The sequence below is a fragment of the Oryctolagus cuniculus genome, chromosome 4 (assembly GCF_051225735.1).
Source record: "Oryctolagus cuniculus isolate XC-2025 breed Fujian yellow rabbit chromosome 4, ASM5122573v1, whole genome shotgun sequence".
Lineage (NCBI taxonomy): Eukaryota > Metazoa > Chordata > Mammalia > Lagomorpha > Leporidae > Oryctolagus > Oryctolagus cuniculus.
In genome coordinates this window covers 159,768,628-159,783,900 of record NC_142870.1, presented here as the reverse complement: position 1 = coordinate 159,783,900, position 15,273 = coordinate 159,768,628, and the positions used below count along the sequence as shown (strand labels likewise).

At 48.3% G+C, this 15,273-nt stretch overlaps 2 protein-coding genes across 11 annotated transcripts in view; one reads left to right on the top strand and one right to left on the bottom strand.

The window, feature by feature from the left end:
* Positions 1 to 6,513: 6,513 nt before the first annotated feature.
* On the bottom strand, positions 6,514 to 8,989 carry RPL15 (ribosomal protein L15). 2 transcript variants are annotated; one of them, XM_070072862.2, is made up of 4 exons: positions 8,826 to 8,989; positions 8,127 to 8,308; positions 7,688 to 7,824; positions 6,514 to 6,871 (listed from the first exon to the last, which is right to left on the bottom strand). In XM_070072862.2, the coding sequence occupies exons 2-4, from the start codon at positions 8,296 to 8,298 to the stop codon at positions 6,566 to 6,568; spliced, it is 615 nt and encodes a 204-aa protein (XP_069928963.1). In that variant the 5' UTR covers positions 8,299 to 8,308; positions 8,826 to 8,989; the 3' UTR covers positions 6,514 to 6,565. The 2 variants fall into 2 exon arrangements, with proteins under 2 accessions (XP_069928963.1, XP_002716262.1); XM_002716216.6 differs by having other exon boundaries at positions 8,948 to 8,989.
* A 74-nt stretch (positions 8,990 to 9,063) lies between these two features.
* The window catches only part of NKIRAS1 (NFKB inhibitor interacting Ras like 1), a 44,461-nt gene continuing 38,251 nt past the window's right edge, over positions 9,064 to 15,273 (top strand). For 3 of the 9 annotated variants that reach the window (XM_008266059.5, XM_017346747.4, XM_089332306.1), the window contains exon 1: positions 9,064 to 9,190. In XM_008266059.5, coding sequence (XP_008264281.3) covers positions 9,064 to 9,190 — 127 coding nt within the window. Of the gene's footprint in view, positions 9,249 to 11,330; positions 11,613 to 15,273 lie in introns of those variants that run through there. The other 6 variants (XM_008266060.5, XM_070072861.2, XM_051858864.3 and 3 more) reach the window with 5 other exon arrangements.

Sequence of the window (15,273 nt, the reverse complement as noted above, 5' to 3'; positions counted from 1 at the left end):
TGAGCTGTTAGTGCCCCATGCTGCATCCCAGGCTCTGTGGCACAGGTGCCCTGCAGAGCCTTATGGCCCAACTCCACTCCACGGGACCCTTCAATAGCAAACCTGCCAACTCCAGGCAGGAGGCCCGCTGTCTTTTTGCTGCTGTACAACTTCTCTCTGGCAAGGGTGGGCCTGTCCTCTGCAAAGCTGTACCTTAGGGTTTCACTGGGCACAGTCTTGGTAACAACACTGTCTGAGGGTCCTGGGATGCCCTGGTGAGAAGTCAGGACAAGTGTGGGCAGCAGCACCAGAGAATGGCAGCCAGGAAATGCCACCGGCTCACAGGCGGTTCCCAGGAGAAGTTTGTTTTGAAGTCAAATGCCATCTTCTGCCAGGGCCTAGCAAGTGTTATTTTGTTAGCCTTTAATTTATGGGAGAATGTAAAATTGTATTCTTTGCTAATTTTGTTTCTGAAATGTGGAGTCAGCTGCGAGCATGGTGTGCACCTGACTGGGTGGGAACAGCTTCCAAAGCCTTCCGGGAGGAGAAAGGAAGGGCTGGGCCTAGTGGCATTGGTTTCATTTTTGAAGTGAAAAGTGATCCTTTTTGTTTTTTTAATTATTTATTTGAAAGGCAAAGTTACAGATAGGCAGAGGCAGAGAGAGAGAGAGAGAGAGTCTTCCATCCACTGGTTCACTCCCCAAATGGCTGCATTGGCCAGGGCAGGGACAGGCTGAAGCCAGGAGCCAGGAGCTTCTTCCAGGTCTCCCACATGGGTGCAGGGGCCCAAGGACTGCTTCCACGGCAGCTTTACTTGCTACGCCACAGTGTTGGCCTCTAAAGAGTGATCCTTCTTTTAGCAAAACTGGACACGATTGTGCCTCCTATCTCTGGATCTACTGGGGCACCCTGGCCACCCCAAAGCCTGGCCCCCCAGCTTCACCAAGCAGAGGCCAGGCTGTGACAGTGCGGTGTGGGTGGATACCTCCCCTCTGGCTTTCCCATGGCCCCCTCCCTTGGTCTGTAGTACAGTAAAGTATGCCTTCTTTTAAAAAATAGATACATGTATAAAACAACAAAAGCTGTGTGTTTTAATTGTAACATGCTGTGAATTCCCAGCATCATCAGTGATGAAATATGCTATACCAGTGTAGAATTCACTGGCTCCTCACCCCCACCCTTGGTATACCAGCTGGCTTCCTCAACACCTCAAGTGGCTTCATGTACGTGGTAGCCATGAAAGTTGCTCACAGATACCTGCCTCTCCCTCTCCTTCTAGGCACTTGGTAAGATCCCATTCCCCACCCCCAGAATGTAGGCACAGCCGTGGGCCTGCTATGAACAGCCTTCCGAGGGAAGAAGTCAGGATCGTCACACCATGCTCTCTGCCTTCTACGTGGTTGCCTGGCAATGTTCCTGTGGGGAGCAACTCGGACTAGACTAAGTTACTGGAATTAAGACTTACTCTATGCATCTGCTCTCCCACAATATGGCGCTGGGAGAGGAGGAAACAGCTTCTACACAGCTGCCTCCAGTTCAACCAATAAGCAGCAGGACCTGCTCCTGATTGGAGGAGAGCAGCGTACTCGGCGTGTGGGTAGCAGAGTTGGGATTGGTGGAAGAGGACTATAAAGGAGGAGAGAGACAACATGCACCAGGAACATCTATCTGAAGGAACACCTGAGCAGCCCCCCGAGAGAGCCGGCCGGCGGTGTGCCGCTCCCCCACGGAAGTGGGGAAAGTGGCAGGGGGAACCGTCCTTCCACGGAGGTGGAAGGGTCGGTAGCCAACCCGGGAAGAACCAGCAGCAAACCCGGGGAGGGCCGAGCAGACAAAAGAACAGCGCAGGGTCCTGTGTCGTTCCTCCACGAAGACGGGGAGCGACAGTTCCCAACAGCAGATATCCAAATAGCCTGGTTTCTGGGGTGAGGATTGGGATCAACCCTCAGTAAACACAAGGCATAAGTAAGGAGGGAATCTTTATTATTTTAGGCTACTGAGATTTAGGAATTGTTACTGTAACCTAATCTAGTCTGCCTGATACTATGTATATACATAGACATATATATCTATGATATATAGTCTGCCTGATACTATATATCTACACAGATATATATATATATACAGACATATATATATATATATATCTGTGTATATATGCAGTAACTTGTTGTAGGCGTCACAGAATTTAGAAATGCAATCAGATGGGGGTAGGCGACAGTAGCATAGCAGGTTAAGCTGCCACCTGCAACACTGGCATCCCATATGGGCACCAGTTTAAGTCCCAGCTGCTCCACTTCGAATTCAGTTCACTGTCAATGCACCTGGGAAAACAGCAGCAGATGGCCCAAGTGGTTGGGTCCCTACCACCCACATAGGAGACCTGGATGGAGCTCTTGGCTCCTGGCTTCAGCCTGGCCCAGTCTAGGACAGTTTGGCCATTACGGGAGTGAACCAGCAGATGGAAGATCTCTGTCTCTCTTCTCTCTCTGTGACTCTGCCTTTCAAATACATAGAATAAATCTTTAAAAAAAAAAAAATCAAATGGGGGCCAGTGCCAGTTCGAGTCCCAGCTGCTCCACTTCTGATCCAGCGCTCTGCAATGGCCTGGGGAAGCAGAAGATGGCCCAAGTCCTTGGGCCCCAGGACCCATGTGGGAGACCTGAAAGAAGCTCCTGGCTTCTGGCTTTGGATCAGCCCAGCTCTAGCTGTTGCGGCCATTTGGGAAGTGAACCAGCAGATGGAATCCCTCTCTCTCTCTGCCTTTCTGTAACTTTGCTTTTTAAATAATAAATAAAGCTTTAAAAAATTTTTAAAAAATGGAACAAGTTTGGGATTGAAAAGATAAAACAAACAGATGAAATCAGAGCATATTCTACATAAAATCACCATTCAGAATTTTACAAATGCCCTACCATGTCTATAAAACCAAGTTCCATTGCTTGGGCCGTGCAAACACTCTATTTTATGGAATGAAGCACTTTATGGTTCTAGAATAAAAAATAAAGCCAGGGAAGGCATTTGGCCAGCACTTAGGACACCAGCATCCCGTATTGGAGGGCTGGGGTTCAGGTCCTGGCTTGGCTCTCGATTCCAGCTTTCTACTAATGCACACACTGGAAGGCAACAGGAGATGGCTCAAGCACTTGGGTCTCTGCCACACACACACAGGAGACTCGGGTCGAGTTTCCAGCTCTTGGCTTCAGCCTGGCCTGGTTACAGCTATTGTGGGCATTTAGGGAGTAAATGTGTTTATCTCTGCCTTTCAAATAAAATACGATTTTAAATAGCTAATTAAGATCTTAAAGAAATGAACAGAAAAATTATGAAGCATAGAACAGAAGTGAATGAGCAGCTACCCTCCAAGGTTCTTTAATATAGCATAGTGCTTAACAGAAGGACTCTGATCGAAAAATGAAGAATAATAACGGAAGGTCATTGCAAAGAAAACACAAAAGACTCTTAAACATATAAAATGATACTCAGCATCACTTACCAAGTCAGACAGGGTCAAGCTAGGCTATGCTGCCTTAAGAACAAAATGTTACACAATAGCTTATCATTAATAGTGATGTTCTTCTATCCTATAGCTAGGCCATCTGGATCTCTGACCTCCAAAGTTGTGCGAAGTGTATTCTGAGTCATATGACCCCTACCTAAATATATGAGGAGCCAGAAAAACAAGGAATGAACAAGCAATGTCATGGACATAATTTTGTCAAGGACTCAGAGGTGAAAAATAAATGTATCACTTTTCTCCAACAGATTGTCAGAGATCCAAAAATTTGATAACATGTGTGTAAACAGGTACTCTCCCATACTGTTAGTGGGCAATGTAAATGTGTACATCTCTAGAAGACAATTTGGCATTATCAAAATCCATATAATTTTTTCTACTCAAAAAGGCAGAGGAGAGATAAAAATATCTTCCATCTGCTAGTTCACTCCCCAAATCCCTGTGAGTCAGGGCTGGACCAGACTTAAGTCAGGAGCCCAGAACTTCACCCAGGAATCTCAAATGGGTGGCAGGAGCCACCATCTGCCATCTCCCAGGACGCATTAGCAGGAAGCTGTATTCGAAGCCAAGCAGCTGGGACTCAAACTCCACCAAACTCCATGTGGGATGCAGGATTTGCATGCAGTGACTTAACCCAGTGTGACAATGCACACCCTAAAATCATTTTTAACTTTGCTATCTCTAGTTTATCCTGCAGACTGAAATGTTAGGCACAATCTTATTCTTTCTGTAATAACTACATAATCAACAAACTCTTAAACGTCCATCAGTAGAGACCACATTGAATTGACACACCCTATGATGGATTACCACACAATCACAGAAACAGGTAAGATCTATAAACTGAAAACAATAAGCTCCATAGTTTATAATTGAAGGGGGGAACCCCAATAATATATATACCTTACCATTTAGGTAAAAAAGGAAAACACACATTTGCATGGTTTGTACAAAGTATCTACTGTAACTAAGAAACTCATCATTGACTTGCTTCCAGGAAGAGGAACTAAAAGGCTGGAAGACTATTACAAGAGTCTGCTGTATCCTTGCTTTTAACATGCTAATATACCATCTAATCGAAGTTTTAAAACATTTATAGGCTTTGAATTCAGATTGCCACTGCGACCTTGAGCAAGTTAATTTGTTTTCTCATCTACAAAACACATTCACATATGTTCTTTTGTGGGGTGAGAATCAAAATTCAAATTAATTTTGCTGTTTAAATTCCATGCAGGTAAATATGAAACTGGCAAGTTTGTAGGGGCGCTAAATGGCATTTTTTTAATCTGGAAAATTCTTCCAACATAAAGGAATTAAGTTTGGTGTATGTAAGGTGTGATTTTGAGAGCCAGCGTTAAGGTCTTTTGTTTCCAGTGCACAAGAACCAGGACTAAGATCCCTTTAGTGCTGTGTGGAAAGGAAACTGTAGAGGAGCACTCAGGAGAAAGCCAATCATACAAACAGCTGATGCTGATATTTGGCCTTAACGCTTTCCATCCCAAATTAGTTTTAGGGAACTTAAATTTGAGTTTTCCTAATTCAGGCAGTGGTCAAAAGAGAACTCTGAAAACTAAGTACTACCCATTTTACTTTCCCTCGATTTCTTATTTTGGTATCTTCTTGTAGGTTATGAGATTTGCTTTAAAGCACACTAGCACCAGATAAAAGATAACAAAGGTCCATTTGTTTAATAGACATTTATTCCTTTACTTAAACCACCTCTACACACAGCCAAAATGTATGTTAAGATTCTGAGTGGAAAGGAATTGAGATCTCAAGTTTATTGGTCTGCCACCAAAATTTCTGAAAATTAGCGGAATCTTCTGAAACCCTTAGAGAAAATAGGAGAAAACCTTATTCAGAGCAACCAGCAACTAGATTTTGAAATCAAACTACCTATTAGCACACCCTCCCTTGAAGGATTTGAGGCAGTTGTTATTCCCTTCACACTCAAATTCACCCTGGGAAATGGTAGCCTGACCTACCTGAACACCCCACATGGTGGTATTTTAAGGCAGGCACAAACTGATGGCCCAACTTTGTACAACAGACTTTGAGGGTAGTCAGACGATGAGACAGATTAACTACAGGCAATTTAGGGTTCATTTGATACCAGGAGCTTGTATTGACATCATCACTCTGCTCTCTGCCCTTCTAGGAGTGGATAATGTGGGTCAACCCAAGATGATCTGCAAAAACTGACTTAAGACAGACAACACTTTAAATAGCAAATCTTACTTTTCCCCCTAATATGGCTAGAGGATTTACAACATTCACAAATTGTCACAGGCATTTAAAAAAAAAAACCATCAATCTAACCTGACACTTAAATGTATGTACCTAATAGACATTAGCCTACCAGATCCCCACTCTAGTACTGATTATTAGCTTGTAAACTTCAAGGTAACCTAACATTCAATTCCCATCAAAATACACCAGTGTACACATTATGCACCAAATTCAGGATTCCAAATTCCATGGAGCCACAGGATTGAACAAGGAGCTTTCAGGTATTTACGTTAAAAAGTACCAGAGTATGTGTTTAGGATAACCTGTATTTCATTTCTAAGAGAAACTCACTGTAAACACGATGGCAATTTGGGAATATTTTTCCTTTTAGAGGCAGAAGCTGCAAAAACATTGGAGCAGATCTACAAACGCGACACAGGGTCAGGGCAGCCTCTCATCCTATAAGCTCCCAAGCAGAATCCCATTCTAAAAGCTTGTACTTGGTAAACCGTAAACCCAGAAGAGCATACCACATGCACCAAACAAATCTACAGGGCTAGTTTCAGCACTCCTCTTTTAAAGAGTTTATTTTACACCTATTTTACCACACAGCATGTTTTAAACACTGACACATGAATCCCCTAATAAGGTAAAAGTTTACCTTATTAGAAACAAGATACACCAGTCTTCAAACATTATTGCACTTTTAACTTTCATAATTTGACAAAGCATTCATGAAATTATTGGCAGACTAGTTTTAACAGACAAATAACACCTTTAAGCAGACGTTGACTGTCCTAAATGGTTTATTAGGTATGAATTTTACAAACATTACTTGAGTTAGCGGTAACGGTGCAGCTGGAGGGTATTGCGCCTTCTCCAGGCTGCACGGCGAGAACCACCAATAGTGTGGTGGAACTTGTGACCCTTTCCAAGGCCACGACTCTTGCGGCCTGCAGATGTCAGCCCACGCATTTCCCTGTGCTTGTGGACTGGCTTGGTGATCCACTGGGTGTCAGGATTTCTTCTGATGGCTTTATGGAATGGATCAATGAGGATAACCTCAAAGAATTTGTACGTGGAATCTTCACCAACCCAGTAAGAATTCAGGACTCTCAGAGCTCCACAGTGGCGCCCAGCTCGTTCCTAGAATAGGAAAAAAGGCCCAAGTCAGCCTCCCACAAAGCTTTAGCAGCAAAATAGACCTCTAACCCTTAGCAGTTCACCATTACATAACAGACTGAAGCTATTCACTTAATTCAAATATTTCCCAAGCATCTTTCCTGACAGCCAGGCATTTTAAGCCTGACACCAGACGTGCCAAGTAACACATGAAACATTCTTAGGTTGAGACACATGCACTCCCTCCTAAAGCATGCCTGCTAGTCCGTGGTGAAAAAATGTAGGATTCTGATGCACTTTTCTTCTAACACCACTGCCAGGTCAGTAGGCTTTTCTGTGAGTTCTAAGAACCAACAGATGGAAACCTCTCTGTAACACTGTCTTTCAAAAAAAAAAAAAAAAAAAAAAAAAAAAACCTATCTAATGTCTCTAATCTGTATTTCAGGGTTTGCAGGCCACATCACCTCTTCTGGTCTTCCTTGGCCTCTTTAATAAAGAACATTTTTACCTCCCAGAAGCCAGGCCCTAGTTTGCCAACTCCTACAACACAGAATACCTGAACTAACCCAGAAGAAAACTTGCAACCCACCACACAAGATAAGCAACATAGTAAATGCATCTGCTATATGGTTGGAGAAATGTGCTAAGGTGAAACTTCAAAATCTTGGATTTCACGTGTTAATCAAGAAGCCAACAAATACCAACATCACTACAGTAGAAAGCACAACCCCAATGTATACACAGGAAGGCTCACCTGGGTGTCATCAGAGGCGTTGCTCCTACCCTTTCTTCCCACCCGCCCTCCCAAGAGGTGGTCAATTCCACCAGTACTCTATTTACCTCGGCAACAGACTGAAGGCTTCGTGCAAACTTGAGCTGGTTAACGCCATGATGGACAGGCTTGCCGTAGGTCGCACCCTTGGGAACCGGGCGCTTGCGGCCACCACGGCGCACACGAATCCTATAGATGACATAACCTACAGGCACAAGACAAAGTACAGAGATTTTATAAAAAGCCTTGAGACACCATGACCTGTCCCTGAAGTTCCAACATTGAAACTGCAAGACAATACAAATCGCTGACGAAGACAAGGAATCAAAAAAAACCAGGTAGTAAGGGTCCCTTAGGGTGAACACAGGGAGGTGGGTGGGACCTGCCATGACACCTGCCACTTCTAACCGTGCAACTTCCGGATGAGCCCTACGCGAAGGGGTGACACCAGGGCAAGGGGTTGCTGGCTTCCCACGGGGGAGGCAATTTCACCGCGGGCCCACGCACCTTGTTTGGCCTTGTAGCCCAGCCTGCGCGCCTTGTCGGGCCGCGTGGGGCGCGGCGCCCTGTGCAGCGCCGAGAGCTGGCGGTACTGCCAGCAGCGGACCCGCAGGAGAAAGCGCATCACGTCCGACTGCTTCTTTCTCCATAGCTCCTGGATGTACTTGTACGCGCCCATCCTGGCTTACCTGAGAAACGAAACCAAACCAAACCGGCGTTACTCCGCAGCATCCCCGCCGGGACACAATGAGAAGACCCCGTCCGTCCATCTTGGTTCCCCCCACCAACCACAAGGAAACCGCCGCCGACGAAAACGGTTCTGCACCAGCTGCGGGGACGGACGGCCCAAGCCCCACCTCCGCGGCCCGGCGCCCCTGCGGCCACGGCGCGGCCCAGCGCTCCGGACATGGCTGCTGGGCGAACATACGGAACTCTACCCCGGTGCGGAGCGGGCAGGTGACCGCGGCAGGCGGCGTCCCAAAGGCCGGGCCTGCAAGGGGCCGCTGCCGCCCAGCACTGTCTCTGCAGGAAAAAAGCACCCGCCCCACCCCCAGCAGCCGGCCTAGCCTTCGGCCGCCCTCCCGCTCTCACTCCCACGCCTCCTTGAAGCTTCAGGCCCAACTTGAAATCGCGCCGCCATCACATCCTTCCCCCACACGCCCCGGAGGGCCGCCTCTCCACACCCTCGCTGCCCCGCATCCTGACCGCACTCCAGCTGCACAGGACGCAGGGACAGCTCCGAGGACGCAGGGTTCCCAAGTCTGGATGGCTGAAGCGGGGGGCGATGAGCGGCGGATGGAAAAGCGCAGATCCCCGACCCAGCCTACCTGATGGCTGCCGGCAGACGGAAAGGAAAGAGCCTTTCTCCCACAATCCCTTTTGGGCTCCTCCCCCACTTCAGATAGCCTCTTTCCGGTGGAAACGCGCGGCCACGCAAAGCCTCATGGGACTTGTAGTTCCGGCCTCGAGCCCGTTGGGCGGAGTTCTGCCGCGATTGGGTACCGCCTCCTGTTTGGTCCCGCCCCCTGCTCTGCAGAGTTCGAACCTGAGAGGGAGGTCGCTACGCCGAGGTGCGCGAGTTGGGGAGGGGTCGGCGAGCCCACACGACTGTCCCGCCGTCGGGAGGAGGCAAGTCGGGGCCGGGCTCCGAAGCCGGTGGCTCGGGGGACTCCTCACTCAGGGGTCGCTGCGGGTCCCTCCTGAGGGGGCGGACACGGGTCCTCGACGCTTCCGCAGCCCGCAGCGGGGTCGTGCGGGGCCCGCGCGCTGCGACGCGTCCGTTCGGTTTTCCTCGCAAGCCCCGTGTCCAGGGGTTTTTGCCCTAAAAGCGGTCAAGACGTGTGGGGGCTGGGCGGCGGTGTTTGCATCCCGATCTGACCTCGGATTTGCTAGCGTCAGAACCCCAGTTTTCCAGTAAAAACATTGATTTGCCGGGACCTGATTGGCCGGGGGCGCGTGTTTCAGGACGAAATGCCTGGAAAGTGCCCGCGTTCTTCCTAGAGGACCAAGTTAACTTTTGTGCGCCCTCAGACTATTTCCGCGTTTGTGACCGTCTTGTGGTTTTATTTATTTTTTATTTTAGTCAGCCTTGTGGTTTGCACCACCTCCCAGAGTCCGTGTTGGAATGTGGCCCGAGTTGAAGCGAAATCGTTATTTGCCTCCTCGGTTTTGCTTATTCCCCATCTACTGCATAGTTTCCCTTTTAAAATCCCAGTCTTACGGTCGTAGGAGCCCTGCCCTGGTGCGGTAGTTCGTTGAGCAGATATTAAGCGCCTGATGCGTCCATGCACCTGCCCAGCTGCAATGAACCGCGCAGAATTCTAGACATAAGTAGGCTGTTGCGTCATGTTCCGTGACGAATGCTGAGAAGTAGTGAGGGGATACGAATGTTGGGGGCCAGGGTCTGCATCAACAGCTTCGAGGAGTGGCCTTGGGAAGCACCTCCCACTGTGTGCCTGTGACACCTGATGAGGGTGGGAGAGGCAGCCTCCACGCGTTAACTCTTTCATCTGTGGCCTCGCTGCACAGCTGAAGCAGGCTCCAATTGTGCATGGAATGTTCCGGGCAAGTTTTTTTATTTTTATTATTATTTTTTTTAATTTAGCGGCCGGCGCTGTGGCGGAACAGGTAAAGCTGCTGCCTGCTGTGCCCCTTCCCATAGGGGCGCTGGTTCAAGTCCTGGCCACTCCACTTCCCATCCAGCTCTCTGCTGTGGCCTGGGAAAACAGTGGAAGATGGCCCAAGTCCTTGGGCCCTGCACCCACGTAGGAGACCCAGAAGAAGCTCCGGGCTTCGAATCGGCTCACTTCTGGCTGTTGCGGCCATTTGGGGTGTGAACCAGCGGATGAAAGACCCCTCCCTCTGTCTCGCTACCTCTAACTCCATCTTTCAAATAAATCTTAAAATAAATAAATAAAACCAGGAAGCTGGGTGGGAAGTGGAAGTCTTGGATTCTGGATTTCAAACTGCCTGGGTTTGGAAACCACTGGAAGCTTTTGAGCAGAGGGTCACTCCGCGTGACTTACATTTTAAAAGGATAACTTGAATTACTGCTTTGAGGCTAAAAGAGAAAGTGGAAGCAGAGAGACCAGTTAGGAGGTTATGTTTAACGTTTCTGCTGTAACAGGTCACAGCAAATGTCCTGGCTTGAAATAACATTAATTTGTTACAGCCTGTAGACCACAGATCTCACTGGGCCAAGATTAAGATACCGGCGTGGCCGTGTTCCTCCTGGAAGTACTGGGGAGAATACTTCACTGCCTTTTTAAGATTGATTTGAAAGGCAGAGTTACACAGAGAGTGGAGAGGCAGAGAGAGAGGTCTTCCATCCACTGGTTCACTCTCCAATTGGCAGCAGCAGCTGGAGCTGGCCGATCTGAAACCAGAAGCCAGGAGCTTCCCCTGGAACTCTCATGTGGGTGCAGGGGCCCAAGGACTCGGGCCATCTTCCGCTGCCTTCCTCGGCCATAGTGGGGAGCTGGATTGGAAGAGGAGCAGCCGGGACTTGAAACGGTGCCCATATGGGATGCCGGCTCTGCAGGTAGCAGCCTTAGCCGCTATGCCACAGTGCTGGTCCCTTCACTGCCTTTTCTAGTTTCTAGGGGCTTCCTGCTCTGCTTGGCTCCTGACTCCTCCTTCATTTACAAAGCCAGCAATCACTGCTCTTGTATCTCCAGCTGACACTTTTTTTTTTTTTTTTTTGACAGGCAGAGTGGACAGTGAGAGAGAGAGACAGAGAGAAAGGTCTTCCTTTGCCATTGGTTCACCCTCCAATGGCTGCCATGGCCGGCGCGCTGTCCAGCTGACACTCTTGTTACAGACACTTGTGATTACATTGAACCACCAGATAATACAGAACACTCATCTCGGTCACACCTGTGATCAGTCACACCTGTGAATTCCTTTTACTGTGTAAAGTGACATACTCCCAGGGATTAGAATAGGGACATCTTTGGGAGAAGATGGTGCCCAGGTCACTTCGGTAGTGATGGGGTAGGTGGCACGGCCCTGGATGTATTTCAGAGAGCACAGTTCACTGATAGAGCAGATGTTGGATGTGAGAGAAATAAATTGAGGATGATTGACTACATAGTTGGATGATTAAGGTTCTGGCAATATGAATAGTCATTGCTGATTTATCAGTTAATTTTGCAGTTTGGTTTCTAAATTCGCTTGACCAAGATTTGGATTTCCAGTTGAATTTGAGATTTTTGGGGAGAGGGATCGTGTCGGGTTTTGCTTCCTTGTTTATTCCCAATGCCTGGCTTTATGGTAGGCCTCAGTAATATTTGGTAAACTGGAATCTGCTTATTACATTTCATTGAAATATAGCTTGCAAAACTCTTTGTATCTTATGTATGTAGATATGTATGTACATATAGATAAACAGAAGTAATACACCGTGTAGAAGTTTGTTTTGATTTATTACACTTACATTTTCACCTTTGTTTTCCTTTTGGTAGTGTAAAATACTTAATAAGCTCTGTTCTATTCTTTCCCTTTTCTTCCCTGCCTAAAAAAGCCTTAAAATCTTTAGCAGTGTGTTTTTTGTTTTTTGGTTTTTTGACAGGCAGAGTTAGTGAGAGAGACAGAGAGAAAGGTCTTCCTTCTGTTGGTTCACCCCCCAAATGGCCGCCACAGCTGGTGCACTGCGCCAATCCGAAGCCAGGAGCCAGGTGCTTCCTCCTGGTCTCTCATGTGGGTGCAGGGCCCAAGGACCTGGGCCATCCTCCACTGCACTCCCGGGCCACAACAGAGAGCTGGCCTGCAAGAGGAGCAACCGGGACAGAATCCAGCACCCCGACCGGGACTAGAACCCGGGGTGCCGGCGCCGCAGGTGGAGGATTAGCCTAATGAGCCGCGGCGCCGGCCTTTAGCTGTGTTTTAAGCTACCTCTCTTCAGTTACTTTTATTGTTTGCTCTTAAGAAGACTTCTCTGGAAGTATTGAACACACACAAATAGAAAATAATAGTTTTTTAAAATGAACCCTATCTGTTAATAATATCAGTGATGGATAAAAGTACACATGTGTCACTTATATATATATGTTTTAAAGATTTTATTTATTTGACAGGTAGAGTTACAGAGAGAGAGGAAGGGAGGGAAGGAAGGGGAGGGGGAGAGGGGGGAGGGGAGGGGGAGGGGCGAGGGGGGAGGAGAGGGGGAGGAGAGGGGGAGGGGCGAGGGGAGAGGGGCGAGGGGAGAGGTCGGTCTTCTATTCACTGGTTCATTCCCTAAAAGGCCACAACAGGTGGAGCTGGTCCAGGCTAAAGCCAGGAACCAGAAGGCTCATCTGGGTTTCCCAAGTGGATGCAGGAGCCCAAGCACTTGGCCATTTTCCAATGCTTTCCCAGGGGCATTAGCAGGGAGCTGGATTGGAAGTGGAGCAGGTGGGACTTGAACTGGTGCCCATATGGGATGCCTGTATTGCAGGCAGTGGCTTTACCCACTACGACGCCACAGTTCTGGCCTCTACCTATTTTTTTTTTTTTTTTTGAAAGGCAAGAGTGACAGAGACAGAGATTTTTCCAACTACTAGTTCATTCCCCAGATGCCTGCAACAGCCAGGGTTATACCAGGCCAAAGCCCAGAACCCCATCCCGGTCTACCATGTAGGTGCCAGGGACACAGTACTTGAGCCATCACCTGTTGCCTCCCACAATGTGCATTAGCAGGAAGCTGGAATAGGGAACAGAACCAAGACACAAACCCGGGCACTCCGATATGGAACGTGAGTGTTCCACAGCTGTGCCGAAGTCCTGCCCCTTAACCACTTTCAAAAGCAGTGATCTTTTTTAATTTTTTTAAAAGATTGTATTTATTTATTTATTTGAGAGAGAGGGTTACAGAGAGAGAGGGAGAGACAGAACATGTCGCTCCCCGTCTTCATGGAGGAACGACACAGGACCCTGCGCTGTTCTTTTGTCTGCTCGGCCCTCCCCGGGTTTGCTGCTGGTTCTTCCCGGGTTGGCTACCGTCCCTTCCACCTCCGTGGAAGGGCGGTTCCCCCTGCCACATTCCCCACTTCTGCGGGGGAGCGGCACACGGCCGGCCAGCTCTCTCGGGGGCTGCACAGGTGTTCCTTCAGATAGATGTTCCCCTTAGATGTTCCTGGTGCATGTTGTCTCTCTCCTCCTTTATAGTCCTCTTCCGCCAATCCCAACTCGGCTGCCCACACGCCGAGTACGCTGCTCTCCTCCAATCAGGAGCAGGTCCTACAGTTTATTGGTTGAACTGGAGGCATCTGAGTAGAAGCTGTTTCTCCCTTCTCAGCGTCATATTGTGGGAGAGCAGATGCATAGAATAAGTCTTAATTCCAGTAACTTAGTCTAGTCCGAGTTGCTCCCAGTTGCTCCCCACAAGAACAGTCTTTGATCCACTGGTTCGCTCCCCAAGTGGCTACAACGGCTGGAGCTGAGCCGATCTGAAGCCAGGAGCTGCTTCTGGGCACCTCACACGTGTGCCGGGGCCCGAGCACTTGGGCCATCTTCTGCTACCGTACCAGACCAGAGCAGAGAGCTTGATCGGAAGAGGAGCAGCCAGGACCAGAGCTGTCGCCCATATGGGATGCTGCTGCCACAGGCGGAGGCTTGGCCTACTAAGCCACAGCGTTGGCCCCAAAAGCAGTTATCTTAAGACCACTTCCAAAGATTCTTTGGAATATATCATTTGACTTCTGTATTTCTCAGGATTCTGTTGGTTTCAGCATTTTTCCAGTGTGCCGCAATCCCCAGGATTCGTATTTGCCTTCCTTTGAGGGCTTCTTGCTCTTAATCATAGGGCATTTTCTTCCAGATAGGTGGCTTCCTGCTTCCCTTAGCTACAGCATATACTCCCCTTCTTAAGGCACTTGAGTTTTTTGTTTGTTTGTTTTAGATTAGTATAAGTGGTAAAGAGACCTTTTCTTTTAATTGAATGGGAAGGGGAGAGGAGGTAAGGATTGGTATTCAGAAATTCTGTAGAGCTAAGAAATTTTGAGAGGAAGGAAAATAGCAATAGGAAAATTGGAATTTAGGGGCCAGCTTGTGGCACAGTGATGCCGGCATCCCATCACTGTGAGAGCCTAAGTGATTGGAGCTCTGCTTCCAGTCCAGCTTCCCACTAACGCGCCTGCAGAGCAGTGGAAGATGGCCCAGTTGCTGGTGGAAGAGACCCAGCTGGTGTTCCAGGCTCTTGCTTTCTGCTTGGCCATTGTGGCCATTTGGGGAATGAACCAGTGGATGGAAGATTTCTCTGCCTTTCCCTCTCTAACTCTGCCTTTCAAATAAATAAACCTTTTTTTTTTTAAAGATTTTTTTTAATTTACTTGCTGGTCGGAGTTACACAGAGAGCAAGGGAGAGGGAGAGGGAGAGGGAGAGAGAGAGAGAGAGAGAAAGAGAGAAAGAGAGAGAGAAAGAGGTCTTCCATCCGATGGTTCACTCCCCAGATGGCCACAATGGTTGGAGCTGTGCCTATCCGAAGCCAGGAGCCAAGAGCTTCTTCCGGGTCTCCCACATGGGTACAGGGGCCCAAGGACTTGGGCCATCTTCTACTGCTTTCCCAGGCCACAGCAGAGAGCTGGATTGGAAGTGGAGCAGCCAGGACTAGAACCGGCACCTATATGGGATGCTGGCGCTACAGGCTGGGGCTTTACCCGCTATGCCACAGCACCG